The following is a 14,298-nucleotide window of genomic DNA, read 5'->3' as shown; positions in this document are numbered from 1 at the left end:
CCATTTAATGCACCCTCGTCACACGTGCAGTGCAATTAAAACGCACTCACACTCATTCTGCATGCAGCTGCCAAGTGTCACTTTAGAACGTTCGAAAACGTTAGTGGAATCCAAGTGGCACCAGGCGAATGGACGTTCGTCCTACGTGGGGAGAGAAATTACTTTTCTGGAAAACCCTCTCCCATTTCTCTGCATGCTTCATCTTCTTCCCCGAACTTTTGCTTCCAAATTCTCTGCCTTCTCTCTAGAACCTCCATCTTCTCTCTACCATATCTTACCTTCTTCTTCTCCGATCCAATTTCAGAGACCATAGGAGCAATCCAGACGCCGTAAGCTTTCCATCAAACCGAACAAGTTCCAGTTTTGAATTCTGGTACGTTCGTCCTTTAGCTGTTCATTATTAGGGTTCATGCAAAAACCAAGTATGGTTACATGCATTCTCTGTCTCTGAATCAAATGTTGATTTCTGGTTTGATTTTAGTTCCAAGAGTCGAGTAGTCTGAGGATAGAAGTGATAGTTGGGCGAACGCGGATTTTCACGTTAGGACGTTCGTTCACTACTGATCCAGGTAAGGGAAGCTTTAGTAATTTAATTCATACTGTATAATGTGTGTGAAAGCATGAATTGTACTGAATATATGAAATGCATGATGTTTACTGTGATTGAACGAACCCTGTTGTACTGGTTGTATATGAGTGATATTGTATGAACTGTATGTTGAGGCTGAACCATATGAATTGGAAAATGGATGATTTCTGTAAGTTATGTATGATAATATGAATTCTGTAATGTATGAGATTTATGATGGGAATAAATTATAAGATATGAATCGTATGTAAAATGTAAATTTATGGTAGATGAAAAATTTGTAAAATATAAGAGTCCTTACTTTGATAATGCACGCTCGTCATCGAACGATCTTCTACCGTTCGGCTTTTCCTGGAAATTGATTTAGAATAAGAGTTCTTTCATTTGGAAAGGATTCGGCTTAAGAACGAGCGTCCTCTGGTGAAAGTCTAGGTTTGAGCGTTCGGCTCATCCTAGTGGTGTCCAGCGATTTTTAAATAATTGAACTCAGATTCGTAACGCTCGGTCTTATATCCAACGTTCGTTCTAATTAGTGTTCGGTCATCTACTGAGCGTTCGTCCAAATGGGCTCTCGGTCTTGTATCGAGCGTTCGTCCTAAGTGGCGTTCGGTCTCAGACCGAACGCTCGTCCTTTCCGTAAACTACAACGAGCGATAGTAGCGTTCGTCCTAAATTTAAATAGCGTTCGCTCTGAATGAAAATAGCGTTCGTCCATAAAGCTAAATAGCGTTCGTCCAAACAGTAACTTTATATCCGCTACCGCGTTCGGTTATTGACTGGCGGGTAGTACCTTTTATAAATTCGTGTCCGTTTTAATATCTAAAAGTTTTATGATGTTTTATTCACTTGGATTCGATCTAATGACCTTGAAAGTAAATTATTCTAAGTATCAGTTAAATCGTTCTAGAGTCAGTCCATGTAGTTGATTCAAGTGGTCACAACGTTCGTTCTCGGAAAGACGTTCGTTTTTCTTCTGTCAGAAACGAGTGTCTCTCGGTATCATGATGACGTTCGTCCTCATTATGAAGGGGTCTGAACGCTCGTCTTTTTAGGGAAGTGGAACTAAGAATGAAAATGTGATGTTGAGGGAAGTATATAATGTGCGAACCATATATGAGATGAAACTATGAGTTTGGAATTTGAACGAGCGTTCCAAGGAGGAACGTCTCTCTGATTTGAATATGATGAGTTGTATAGTATGACCATGGTAAAATTACTGATGGCTGTTCATCCTGATATTCCGTGAGTGCTCGTCCTCAAGTAGAGGGGAGTAGGTCATGTGTGGGAATGGCAGGAGGCCCTAGTCCTCTTGAGTACTTTGGACTGATAGGGCTAACCTTGGGTGGCAGCTGAAGAGTGTTTCCAGTTACCACACCACCCAAGTGCAAGAACGCCTGTAGTTACATGGATTCATACAGTCCGGACGGTCGGTCTTATGAGAGTTTGGATGAATTATATTATGTTTTGATGTATTGTTGTATGTTTCATATGTTAATTGCTTATGTGAAATTGTTATATGAGTTGTATGAATTAAACTACTTAAGCTTACCCTGTGTCTCTTTCCTTGTGTTGTCGTTCGTCCTTGAACGTTCGTCTTGTCTATGCAATGATCATCCGTGTGGATGTGAGCAGACGGGGAGGCGTTGCTTGAAGAAGCGCTGGAAGAAGAAAATTTGGGGGACGCCAATCTGGTTGACGTAGAGGTTAAAGCCGAGCCCTAGAGCGCTCGTTAGTTATAGCTTTCGTTTTCTGATTAGCTTTTGGACGATCGGTTAAAGTTTGTAAAACCGTTCGTCTTTTAACTTTGAAATACTGCTGTATTGGTATTTTACTTCTGTACGTGTGAACGTTAACTTTTGGAATCTTTGCGCTTAGTATTAAAACTGCATGTTTTAACTGTTAATTGTAATGAATTCTAATCTATGGTAATTATTATATTTTGGGATGTTACAGTGTTCAAAGAATTAATTTTCATGCAGAAAACAACTCTTATGTTTTATTTTTGCTTTTATCTAGAAAATGTTTGTATTTTTTAGTGTTAAAATATTTCTTCATAAAACTAATTAATGGTGTGTTCGCTGAAAAGCGAGCGTTCTACAATGAAGATGGTAAAATATTTTATGCATTCAGAAAACTAAGTGAAATATTTTTTATTCACTCACAAATGGTTAACAGTTTCAGTTTCAAGTCAAAGATGTAATGCTTAATTTTCCACATATCGTAAGTATAATTATGTGATTCTTGGTTTGAGATCACCGTTTTCGAAAGTGTGTGATCATTGGAAAGATTTTATACCAGACTTACCAAAGTTGAACGTCTTATTTATGGATCAGTCACTCATTTCTGCATGACTCTAACGAGTCAACCTGTTCGGTCTATTATACAACTCGAACAGTTCAATAAAACCACAAACCCGACCAAAAATTCAAAATAAGTATAAAAAAATAATCTTGAACCATACGATATAAATTGGGTTTGAAATACTCATAACAATTTTCATAACTTTAATTATTTGTGATAAAGTTTAATTATTAATACATTATTTCTTAAACTCTTTCATACAAAAAAATTTCTCGCTGTATACACTCATGTAATATTTACTCTATATAATGGTATACATAAATACCGTATGTATTTTATTGACTATTCATTAAGATATCATTGATAGTATTTGTTCTTCTTGTTCTCACGTAGGAATGACATTTTCATTAAATAAATTTTATAAGAAAAAGTTATTTTATTGTTTACATGAATGCCAACTCAATTTCCGTTTTGTTGTAATAGATTTTATTTTCAATTTTAACTACAAAGCTGAAAATCCGAAACTTGAGGAAGAGCCCACTTTCATTAAAAGAAAATGAAAACATTTGATGAAAGGACATTTGTGAAAAGTCAAATCTGGCCATTGTTTTATAGTAGGGTGCAACATAAAATAATAACCATAAAGAAAAACAAATAAATTATGTGATGTCGATAGGCTAATAGAAATGTGATATAGACAATTGCACGCACTTAAAAGTTGCTAATATTTCTATCAATCGTGATAGATTGTCTATTTAAGAAATAATTGAGATTATATAGATGGATCAATGTAATAATTAAAAGGGAAGATTGATTTTTCACCTGAGATCAGTATTTTTAATATAATCTTTAAACTTACTATTTATTATTATTTTGATTTTCTAAAGTATTTAAAAAAATTAATTGAGTCATCCACTCCACATAAATTATTAACGTATATGTCATTGTTTTCTCTTATTTCTGTTTTCTTACTCTCTCACTTAACATAAATTTTATCCTTTATTTTTATGTCCTACCTTTTTATATCAATTTCATCTTTTTAAAATTTAATACCTACAATCTTTATTGAGTCCTAACTTTAATACGCACTGATTAATGTAGAAAAATTAGTTATCCTATTATATTATTGTCTTTTATATAAAAAATATGAGTTTAATTTTTGTTTAAACTCTCGGTTGGTCTTCAATTTTGTATGATAATCTCAGTTGGGTTTTTATTTTTGCAACTGTCTCAATTGGGTCATATTTTTTGTAAAAATAAGTCAATTTTACCCTAATCGTTAAGTACTCTCATACGGTGTTAAATTTAGTTGATGTGTTTATGCTGATGTGCATTGTTTGATTAGAAGGAATTTTTATTTAAATTAAAAAATTATGACGTGGTAAAATTGAATTGGTTTATGTTAAAATAATATGTTAGGGATTGAAAAGGGTCAGAAAAGGAAAGAGTGAATTGAAAAGGGAATTAAGGATCTGGACATTAACCACCGAACGTTCTTCATCAAGTCAGGCCATGGGCCTCCTTGCCAGCCGCCGGTCATAGTCGGAGCTTCGCCAGCGGCAATCTCTCTCTGTCTCTCTTTCTCTCTCTGAAGTTCAGATTCTCTCTTTCGCTCTGTGTTGGAATTGGGTCTCTCCCATCATTGTTGGTGTTCTGAGTGAAGGGTATGCCATGCCGCTGTTCCCACACCTCACACATCACCGAAATCATCATCACCAGTCAAATGATAATGTATAATCCATTAAAACCAAATAGAATTTGCCATAGTCAAATAATCTTAACTTCAAATTTTAATGAACCAAGGAATTCATTCGAAATAACATCAATGATATACTTTCATAGTCAAACAATCTTTTAGAGGCATTTTTGTTCTATTAGTATTTAAAATGTCATTAATTGACCTTTCGATCACTGACCAAGTTAAAATATTGGAGTAAAACATAATTCTCAAACCAAAATATTGTCATGAAAATTGTAAAAGAAAGGAGTCAATGAGTTATTTTGAAGATTTCCAAAATCCAAATTCAAATATAGCATATGCAATAGTATATCAGAAAGTAAGACAAGATCAAACAAACAAATGTTAGTGGTATACCATTCATCGTAGACATATAAGAAGAATGACAGTATCTCTTTCGGTTTCACTGGCACCACATCAAACATGGCTAATTTCATCGAGAAAAAAACATCGCCCATGGAAGTCATAGGTCAATCCTGTACTTTAGAGCAAATTGTTTTTAATTTGAGACACCGTTAAAGGTGGCATAAACAAAAAAAGGAAAGGAAAATCCCAAAAATCTCGCTCTGTCTCTCCTTTCGAACCTCTTCTCAGACTGCTACAAAACGATACAGTTCTGTTGTCTACGCCAAACTCTTTCTCTATTAGGGCTTTCCCCAATCAACAAACTGCGCATCACCCAAGTGTCGAACTCGTAATCATTGGTGACGATAGTCTTGAACTCGAAGAAGAGGGAAAGGGTTTCCCTGCTTGCGAGTGAATAGGAGGAGTCAACGTTGGTGATGTTGACGCGGTGACCGACGGCGAGCTTGGCGGCGACTGGTGGCACCCCGGCTCACGCCTCGCAGCGGCCGAGCTCACACAAGAGGCGATTGACGGAGGAACGAGAGAGCTTCTCTCTCACACGCGAAGAGAAGAAGGAGAAGGGAGGACCTGACGCCATGGTTGGCGATGCCTACAATGGTGAACAACGGTGCTGGCGATACCTTGGACCGTGAGTCGCAACGACCGATTGGGTGGAGGCTGAGGCAGACGCGCATGAGCGGAGGAGACGAGCGCTTCTGGGTTCCTCTGGTTCCCTTTTGGTTTCAAGTGGAGGATGCAGAGACCAATTGGTCTGGTGGGAGAGGCGAAAAACCCTAATGGGTTTTGGATTGGTAGAATGCAGTTGATTGTCTTTATCTTCTCTAGGATTCCAATTCCTCTTCTCCCACTGACCAAATCCCTAATTCTCTTTCTCTAATCTTATTTCAGTAAAAATGTTTTAATCTGAAGAATTTTACCCTCAATTGAGGGAGAAAGGGTGTATGTTTGGAGAGTGAGGGTTTGAGGGTGGAAGTTGAAAGGAAGCAGTTTGGGCGGAGGAGCGGAAAAGCTGAAAGGTGATCAGTGGTTGGAGGGAAGAAGAAGCATTGTCGCCACGTGGATTTGATGATTATAAAACACATCACCCATTCATTTTAATGCACAATGCCACACCATCAAAACATAAAGTACAACTCAGCTAAATTTAACGTTGTTTGAGACCACTTAACGGTTAGGGTAAAATTGGCTCATTTTTACAAAAAATATGACCCAATTGAGACAGTTACAAAAATGAGGACCCAACTGAGATTACAATACAAAATTGAGGACCAACCGAGGGTTTAAACCTTTAATTTTTATAATATATATTCATAGAAATAAAATTAGATTAAGTTGAATTTTCATAATTTCTTTTATACACTAACTTTATGTAACTATCTAAATCGATAGATATCATTGTAGATTTATATCTTTACATAAATAATGTAAGCGTAAATCTTTATATTAAATATTCACACTTTCTCAAAATTTTAATTTAATTATTTTTAAAACAACAAAAATTCATATAGGAGAGGAACTCTCAAATACATGAGTATATAAATATATATTTGTCTCTTTCCTATTTGCAACCACCATCTCGTTATTCATCTTCAATATTATTTGTATTTCTTCTATTCTCGTATATATTAACAAACATGTATGATCATCGCATGTAAAAACCCACAGGGTAAACTAATAGAATTATAACAATCAATATCATAATTTTAGACTATAATGCAAACAAGTTTATCTTGCACAACCATCCACAATGCATGTTATTTCACTCAACAAATCAAAATGTATCATTACAACACAGTATTCAAGATTCAATCATCACACATAGCCTTCATGACTCAATCAACACTGAATAATGCTTATCATAGCATAACCCACATGACATCAATCATCCCATTACAACCTTCATAAACACAACACAAACCTTTAATTCTACTTTTGGAATACCAATGTAGTGACGTATAGACTTTGCACATGTCATCTCTATCTCTTCCTCTCATGAGTTATAGCTAGGGATGACATAAAACACCGTACCTACAAGTACCCACAGATAAAATTCGCTACAGGAATTTAGTACCCACGAGTAAGAGATACTCGCGGGTAGCGGGTATTTTAATACCTGCTTGTTAACGGGTCGGGTTCAGGTATCACACTATCCGTACCCGCGGGTACCTGCTACCTATCTGAAAAATGAAAATACAATTTTATCCTTCGTTCTTTAAATTATTTTCTAAGTAGTTGTTGTATCCTATGTCTGTCGTCAAACCCTAAATCTCAATTTTTTTCTCCTACACTCTCCTTCCACTTACATTGTCATCATAGAAGGAGAGAAAAAAATGAAGTTCAATCCTAGGGTTTCCTCTAATCGTTCTTCACAGTTCTCGTTGTCTAGCATTTTCAAACCCTAAATCACGATCACATGCAGCACCAACCAATCATCTTTGTCACATAAATCTCACGAGTTCCTCATCTTTCTCTCACGCAACCTGCAAGAAAAATCCAAACAGAGATTCTATAACAGAATTGCAAACTTAATCGCGCCTCTCCATCGCGACTCTAGGGAACCAAAAACGCAACTTGTGTCGTCGCCACCTCTTTCGAAGGAGCCACCATGAGAGTGTCACTGCAAAAGAGAAGAGACAAAACCCTATCATCACGAGAGAACTTCCAGCGGGAAAAATTTTCTAGCAGCCACCGTGAAGCATCCTTTCCCTGGTCCAATTTGCAGCGCAAGCTCTCTACATTTTGGAACCTTAAGTTTTTGGGTGAGAATGAGGGCTGCCACATCACATCCTTCCCCTGCTTTCGTACTACACCAGATGGGGAGGAAAAGGATCACTACTCTGAACTTGAGGAAGAAACCCTAAAGAAGGGTTTGGGCTTGGCCCATTTTCAAGAAAAAAAACTAATAATAAAAAAGGTGATTTGGACTTTTGGCCCATTTTCATAAAATAAATTATTTGAACATTAACCCAATTTTGTTTCAGAAAATTATTTGGACTTTTGCGAGTTGAAATGGGTATCTGCAGGTTGGAAAAAATCCACGGATTTTTTTTATGCGGGTATCCCACGAGTACAGGTACAGTTTTTTACATACGGGTTGGGTTTGGGTATCACACTATTTGTGTCCGACCCGATCCGTTGTCATCCCTAGTTATAGTTATATATTTACATGTTTTGACATCCAAAGGATGCAATAATATTAAGGTATGACGTCTCACTCCTTCCTCACACCATGATAGAGTGAGTTCAATTATGAACTTCTTTTGACTCTTACAACTAAATATCTTACTTTACATTAGTAAGATTCAAGTCGAGTCAGGATAGTTTCTATACCCCTCTCAATGCATCACCTATCATCACATCACATGTCCTAAGAGTGACTACATTCCCTACGTCCATATAAGAATTCACAATAAACATTCTCATATCAAGCTTAAATCACCATACATAAGACCATATCCAAATCCAAACTTATCACATCTCTTCAATCACATTTTATTTATTTTAATTTAAATAATAATAATTCATTATTCATATTATAACAACATGAATACTTTTCAATCCATATCCCACTCATCCATCATTCATAATATAGCCACAGACATATTTTACATTTCATATCATTTTCATCCATCATTCATAATATAACAACATGCATACTTTATTTCATACCACACTCATGCATCATTTACAATATAACGACATACATACCTTATATTCCATATCACATTCATTCATCATTCATAGTATAACAACATGCATACTTTATATTCCATATCACATTCATTCATCATTCATGATACAATAATGCATACTTCACATTCCATATCAAACCAAAACCACAATTATGTACCTAACAACCCATTAACACACCAAAGTACTAATGATCTTCAAAATTAGGTAAACAAGAAAAATAAACCTAAAATAGGGAAATCATACGCAACTAATTGCTCTAACTACAAACTTCCATTTGAAGATCCCTACAACCATAATGAAGATTAATATGCCAAAGATTAACTATTAAATTTTTAGTCCAGTTCAATGATTAACGAAACGAGAATCAATGATAGTACAAAACAAAGTAACAAAATGACGCTCATCTTTCTCTCAAAACTTTAGATATTTATTTATCTAACCATAAGCCTCTAATTTGAAATCATAACTATCAAAGTATAAAAATACAACTTGGAAACCATGTGTAAAAGTTTTAGCCGAATTCAACACTTAAATAGGCGAATATTAAGGTTTTATAGAGATAACTGGAAAATAGAAATAAGATGGTATTCAATTCCTTTAAAAATGTAAAACCAATTTCTCTAAATATAAATATCAAATTATCAATCCCAATAGTCAAGTTAAAAAAATATGTTTTAGGAACTAAATATCTAAATTTGAAATTGTTTTAACGGTTAACCAATTTTTTACAAAAGACAACTCAATAACATAAATAAAATGGTGTTCATTTCCTTCAAAAGTACAAAATAAATTCCTATAAATACAAACATCAAATTAACAATCCCAATTGTCAAATTTAAGAAATATGTGCTATGAACTATAGCAAACTTTTAGTTTGATCTAATGATTAACTAAATAAGAATTAAGATTTAACTAGAACAACTAAGCAAAACAATTTAATAATCATGCATTAACTCTACACAACAATTCAATAACAAAGAATAAATTCAACAAAACAATTCAATAATCATTCCATCAAAATTCTATTTATCAACTTAAAAACTAGATAATTATTGAAATTAAACTAACATCCTTTATTACTACTATTAACTCACTAAACTCGATTGTTTAATGGACAATTCATAAATCAACTTAACACAACGTGTAATTGTTATAATTTGAAAAACTCTCATACACTATCAATTATCATGTTATCATAATCAACTTATCATTTAAAGTAAAACAAATATAACTTCCTTTACCTTTACCTTTATTCTTAGCCTGTCCAAGCTAAGATTCAAAATAAATCTCCATCCGCTTGAAAACATTGTTACTCGTCGTTAGAAACTCCGGCTTAAAGATTTAATCGATCAAAACTGCTTCTTACTGCCACGCAACTATTCCTCGTTGTGATCAATATCTAAAAAAAATATTAGTTGGATTTTATTTGACTGAAACGAATCATTTGTGTATGGAGGTGAAATTTGAAGAAATAATACCATGGCGCAAACTTTATTTTACTTCTTCTTTTATTATAATTTTCTACTTTATTTTATCATATATTATTATTTTGTTATTACTATTTTATTTTTACATTATTGTTTTGTCATGTAAGGTGTGCAAAGTAAACTAAGGGAGGTGCACGAGTAAAACCCAGTCCATCTTTCTTTTTTCAAAATGTAGTCTAAGGATTATTCTTCCTCTAGCCAAGTGAGAGTTTTCATCTCCTCTTCACCGGAACTGTGAAGGCCGCCGACGTGGGGTTTCTTCCTTCTCCCAGATCGGCGGCTACTATTGCAAACAACGAGCTCTTCTCTGCGTGCTATTTTTCTTTAGAACCGTGATTGATGAAGTAATTTTGGAATGAATTTTGTGTTGTATTGTGTTATGAACTTTGTGTGGAACGTTATTGAATTTCCTTGCTCTTGTGTTGTATTGGTTTGGTTATGAATATGAATTGAATTGGAGAATGATTGATTGGTAACGGTTTGAGGCGTGGAGAATGTTGAGTGAAAGTGAGGTAGATGGAATGCTATCTCCCCTCTCTGTTGTCTCTTGGAACTTGGCATAGAAATATTGTGATAATGCTTGAAGATGATTCGTGATGGATTGGTGATTGTGTTTGTGTTGGGTGATGGTAATCTGTTATGTGGGAAGTTACGGGTTCTGTCTGAATGAAAGGAGATGAAAACTCAATTTATATGATTTTAAAAAAAATGGATGAGATTTGGTTGGTGGATTTCTACACCCAATAAACACCCAAGGAGAGAGAGAGAGATGTGGACCACCTCCATGACTAGTATATAAAAAGAAGGCTCAGCACTCTCATCTATCATGCTAAGAATTTGCAGCCTGAAATGGATTTTTTCATGCAATCTCTGTTAATTACCGTGATCACCATGGTTGCAAGTGTGTATGTTTTGCAGAAAAGAAGAGCAGGTGGCACTAAAACCTTGCCCCCTGGTAGCTTTGGGTGGCCCCTGATTGGTGAAACCTACCAATTTTTGTTCATCAAGAGTGAACATTTCATTCGAGAGAGGGTCAAAAAGTACTCCTCACAGATCTTCCACACAAACATACTAGGAGAGCCAACAGTGGTTTTTTCTGGTCCTGCAGCAAACAAATTTGTCTCCACCAATGAGACAAAGCTTCTCAAAGTTTGGTACATGAAGACTCAGCGCAGGTTCTTCATTATTCCTGATCAAATACATGCACCAAACCTGAAATCAAAACAAGAAGCTGCATCTTCTGCTCCAGTGAAGATCTTGGGGATTCTGAAACCTGAGGGAATAGCAAGGTACATGGGGAACAAAGTTGAATTAACCATGCATCAACATTTCATGACACACTGGGAAGGAAAAACAGAAGTGAAGGTGTACCCTTTGGTGAAGGCCTTTACCCTCACACTGGTTTGTCAATTCTTCTTAGGCATTGATGAACCAAAATTGGGCAGTGAGTTTGAGTACTTGTATTTTGGGATCTACTCTGCTCCTGTGAATTTCCCGGGCTCTGCATACCGTAGGGCACTGAAGGCTTCAGCCGCAATAAGGAAAGAGATACAATTTCTGATCAAAGAGAAGATTGATGCTTTGTCCAAGGGGAAAATTGTGGATGACCTACTAGCACACGTAGTTGGTGCTGAGCAGGGTAGAAAATATGTGCCAAGAATTGAAATAAGCAACATCATCATGGGGATGATGAATTCCAGCCACATGCCAATAGCTATTACTCTGGCTTTCATGATCAAACACATTGGACAAAGGCCTGATATCTACCAAAAAATCGTATCCGGTAATTTAAGATAGTAATTTTATACACACAACATAGGACAAAATTTTAATATGGTTGCTTTGCTGCTTTTGGTACAATTCTCTACTCTGAATTCAACTTTCATCCTTGTTAACTTTCACAAGCCCTTTTCTCATACAAATTACCAAACTGAAACTCTAATTTTAATTTTTAAAAATGTGAAAAATACTTAAGAAAATGCATCTAAGTTCTGTTTGTGTAAAATATTACCTGCTTTAAGGTAGTGAGGTAAGGTAGAGGTTTAAGTGAGGAGAATACAGTTTTAATTAAAAAAACAATGTTAAAGGTAGTTAAAAAAGTGCATCTAAGTTTTGTCTGTATAAAATATTGCAGTAGCTGCTTTAAGGTACTGCGAGATAAGTTATTGGTTTAAGCCAGGAGAATACAGTTTGGGTTCTTGGATTTTCTTTCTGGACTCCGAATGCAAGATTCTTAAACAAAGTAAGGTTGGCTTACCACAGCCAAAATTTAAATGGCAGTGATACACAAGGCAAAAAGAATCAAATATATTTAATATTCCTTCTTAAAACATAGAGTATATATACATATATATGTATGATACTTTCTTTTATTTTGAATCAGAGCATGCTGGTATTACAAAATTCAAAAGATCTGGTGCAGCACTAGACTGGGACAGCCTACAGAAACTGAAATACACATGGGCTGTTGCACAGGAGACTATGAGACTCTATCCAACTGCACCAGGTGTGTTCAGAGAGGTCATAACAGATATCACATATGAAGGTTTTTCTATTCCAAAAGGGTGGAAGGTACCTTGGTTTAAAGATTGTGAGATACCAATTGATTAATGTAGGTTAGCTTGTAAATTAAATTTTTCTCTAACTTGTTTACATTTGTACAGATTTTTTGGTCACTGGTTGGGACAAATAGGGATCCCAACTACTTTCCTGAACCTGAAAGTTTTGACCCCTCAAGGTTTGAAGGAACTATTCTTCCTGCTCCATACACTTGGATACCCTTTGGAGCTGGACCAAGATCTTGCCCTGGACAAGACTACACGCGGTTTGTGGTCCTCAATTTCATTCACATTCTAATAAACAAGTTCAAATGGGAAGTTACAGATCCTGATGAGAAAGTTTCAGGGGTTCTCATACCTACCCTAGCAGAGGGAGTATCTATCCGTCTTCATCACCACTAAGTTCTCCCAAGTGCAGATATTGTAAACAAGAAGAACAGTTTGAAAAAGAAATATTTAAGTCTTTGGGTTGTGTAGAGTATCAATCAGTGCAGATTGATTGGAGAATTTGATCAATATCATATGATAATAAAGACGAGAAAGGACCCAAATGTAAAGTTGGTTAATTGATTATAGGATTGTATGTGTAATGAGACAATGTAATAAGAATATTCTGAATGTATTGTTGTCATTTTCTAGAAGGAAAAAAGTGATGTTGAGTAGCTAACTAGGTATTTGAATTGAAGAACAAGTCGCAGTCCCTCCGTACATGTAAAATCCTTATAAAAGAGATATTGCTATCGGATCAATCAATGACATGGTTCATGTAATCAGCATAGTTTGACTGTTATAAAAGCAGCGTGATTGTCGTACTCAACTAGTAATGGATGTTCATTGGACAGGGAGATACTGGACCACAATCCATACACCAAAAGCGACAACGCACAACACGTAGGATACTCCGAAAGTCCTAAAAGCCATGCATGCAAAATGACAAGGACCAGAATAATAATGCACATACATAAAGAAACATTCAGAATGAAAAAGGCATTGGTTTAGTTGCAGAGAGACAACAATAGATACAATAACACATAATTATTCTTCGGAAAGTAGAGCTCTAGGTGTTTTTGAAAGTGTGAAATTCCATGTTTAATAAAAGAAAATGTTCTTTTAACAATTTTTTGTTACAATATTTTTACAACTGTCTATATAATAATTTGTGATTAGTATATGCATCCAATGAAACAGTAACATATAATCGATTGTAAAAAAGTTATTAACATATCAAGATCCTTGATAAAAATTAGTAAAAAATGAACTACTTAGTATGGTAATCTTAAACCAACTACAATTACAATATGGTATCAAAGTTATTAGAATCCATCCTAATCTTGATTTAAACCTCTAATGATATCTAATTAAGTAATGGGTTTAAATATAACTTAACCGAGGTTTTTTTCCATTTATAATGTAAATTGTTCTTTATTATTAATCGAAATAAAATCTCATACACATTTTAATTATTTAAACAAGGATATTGAGTATGAGAATTAAGAAAATTATGATACAGTAGACTCAAATCTCCACTGAGATATGACTTTCATATCATATCAAGAGAAAAAGAAA

General features: G+C 35.1%; 1 protein-coding gene across 3 annotated transcripts; it reads left to right on the top strand.

Annotated features, from left to right (window-relative positions):
* Nucleotides 1–10,357: 10,357 nt before the first annotated feature.
* On the top strand, nucleotides 10,358–13,351 carry LOC108321875 (beta-amyrin 28-monooxygenase). Of its 3 annotated transcripts, XM_052871527.1 has the most exons (5): nucleotides 10,358–10,518; nucleotides 11,093–11,957; nucleotides 12,309–12,416; nucleotides 12,558–12,745; nucleotides 12,838–13,351. In XM_052871527.1, exons 2-5 carry the CDS (start codon nucleotides 11,333–11,335, stop codon nucleotides 13,132–13,134), a joined length of 1,218 nt encoding a protein of 405 aa, XP_052727487.1. In that variant the 5' UTR covers nucleotides 10,358–10,518; nucleotides 11,093–11,332; the 3' UTR covers nucleotides 13,135–13,351. The 3 variants fall into 3 exon arrangements, with proteins under 3 accessions (XP_052727487.1, XP_017409258.1, XP_017409259.1); XM_017553769.2 differs by having other exon boundaries at nucleotides 10,358–11,957; XM_017553770.2 differs by lacking the exon at nucleotides 12,309–12,416 and having other exon boundaries at nucleotides 10,358–11,957.
* The last annotated feature ends 947 nt before the right edge of the window (nucleotides 13,352–14,298 follow it).

The sequence above is a fragment of the Vigna angularis genome, chromosome 1 (genome assembly GCF_016808095.1).
Source record: "Vigna angularis cultivar LongXiaoDou No.4 chromosome 1, ASM1680809v1, whole genome shotgun sequence".
Classification (NCBI taxonomy): Eukaryota; Viridiplantae; Streptophyta; class Magnoliopsida; order Fabales; family Fabaceae; genus Vigna; species Vigna angularis.
Note: the sequence above shows the minus strand (reverse complement) of the source record. Positions and strands in the feature narration are given on the sequence as shown.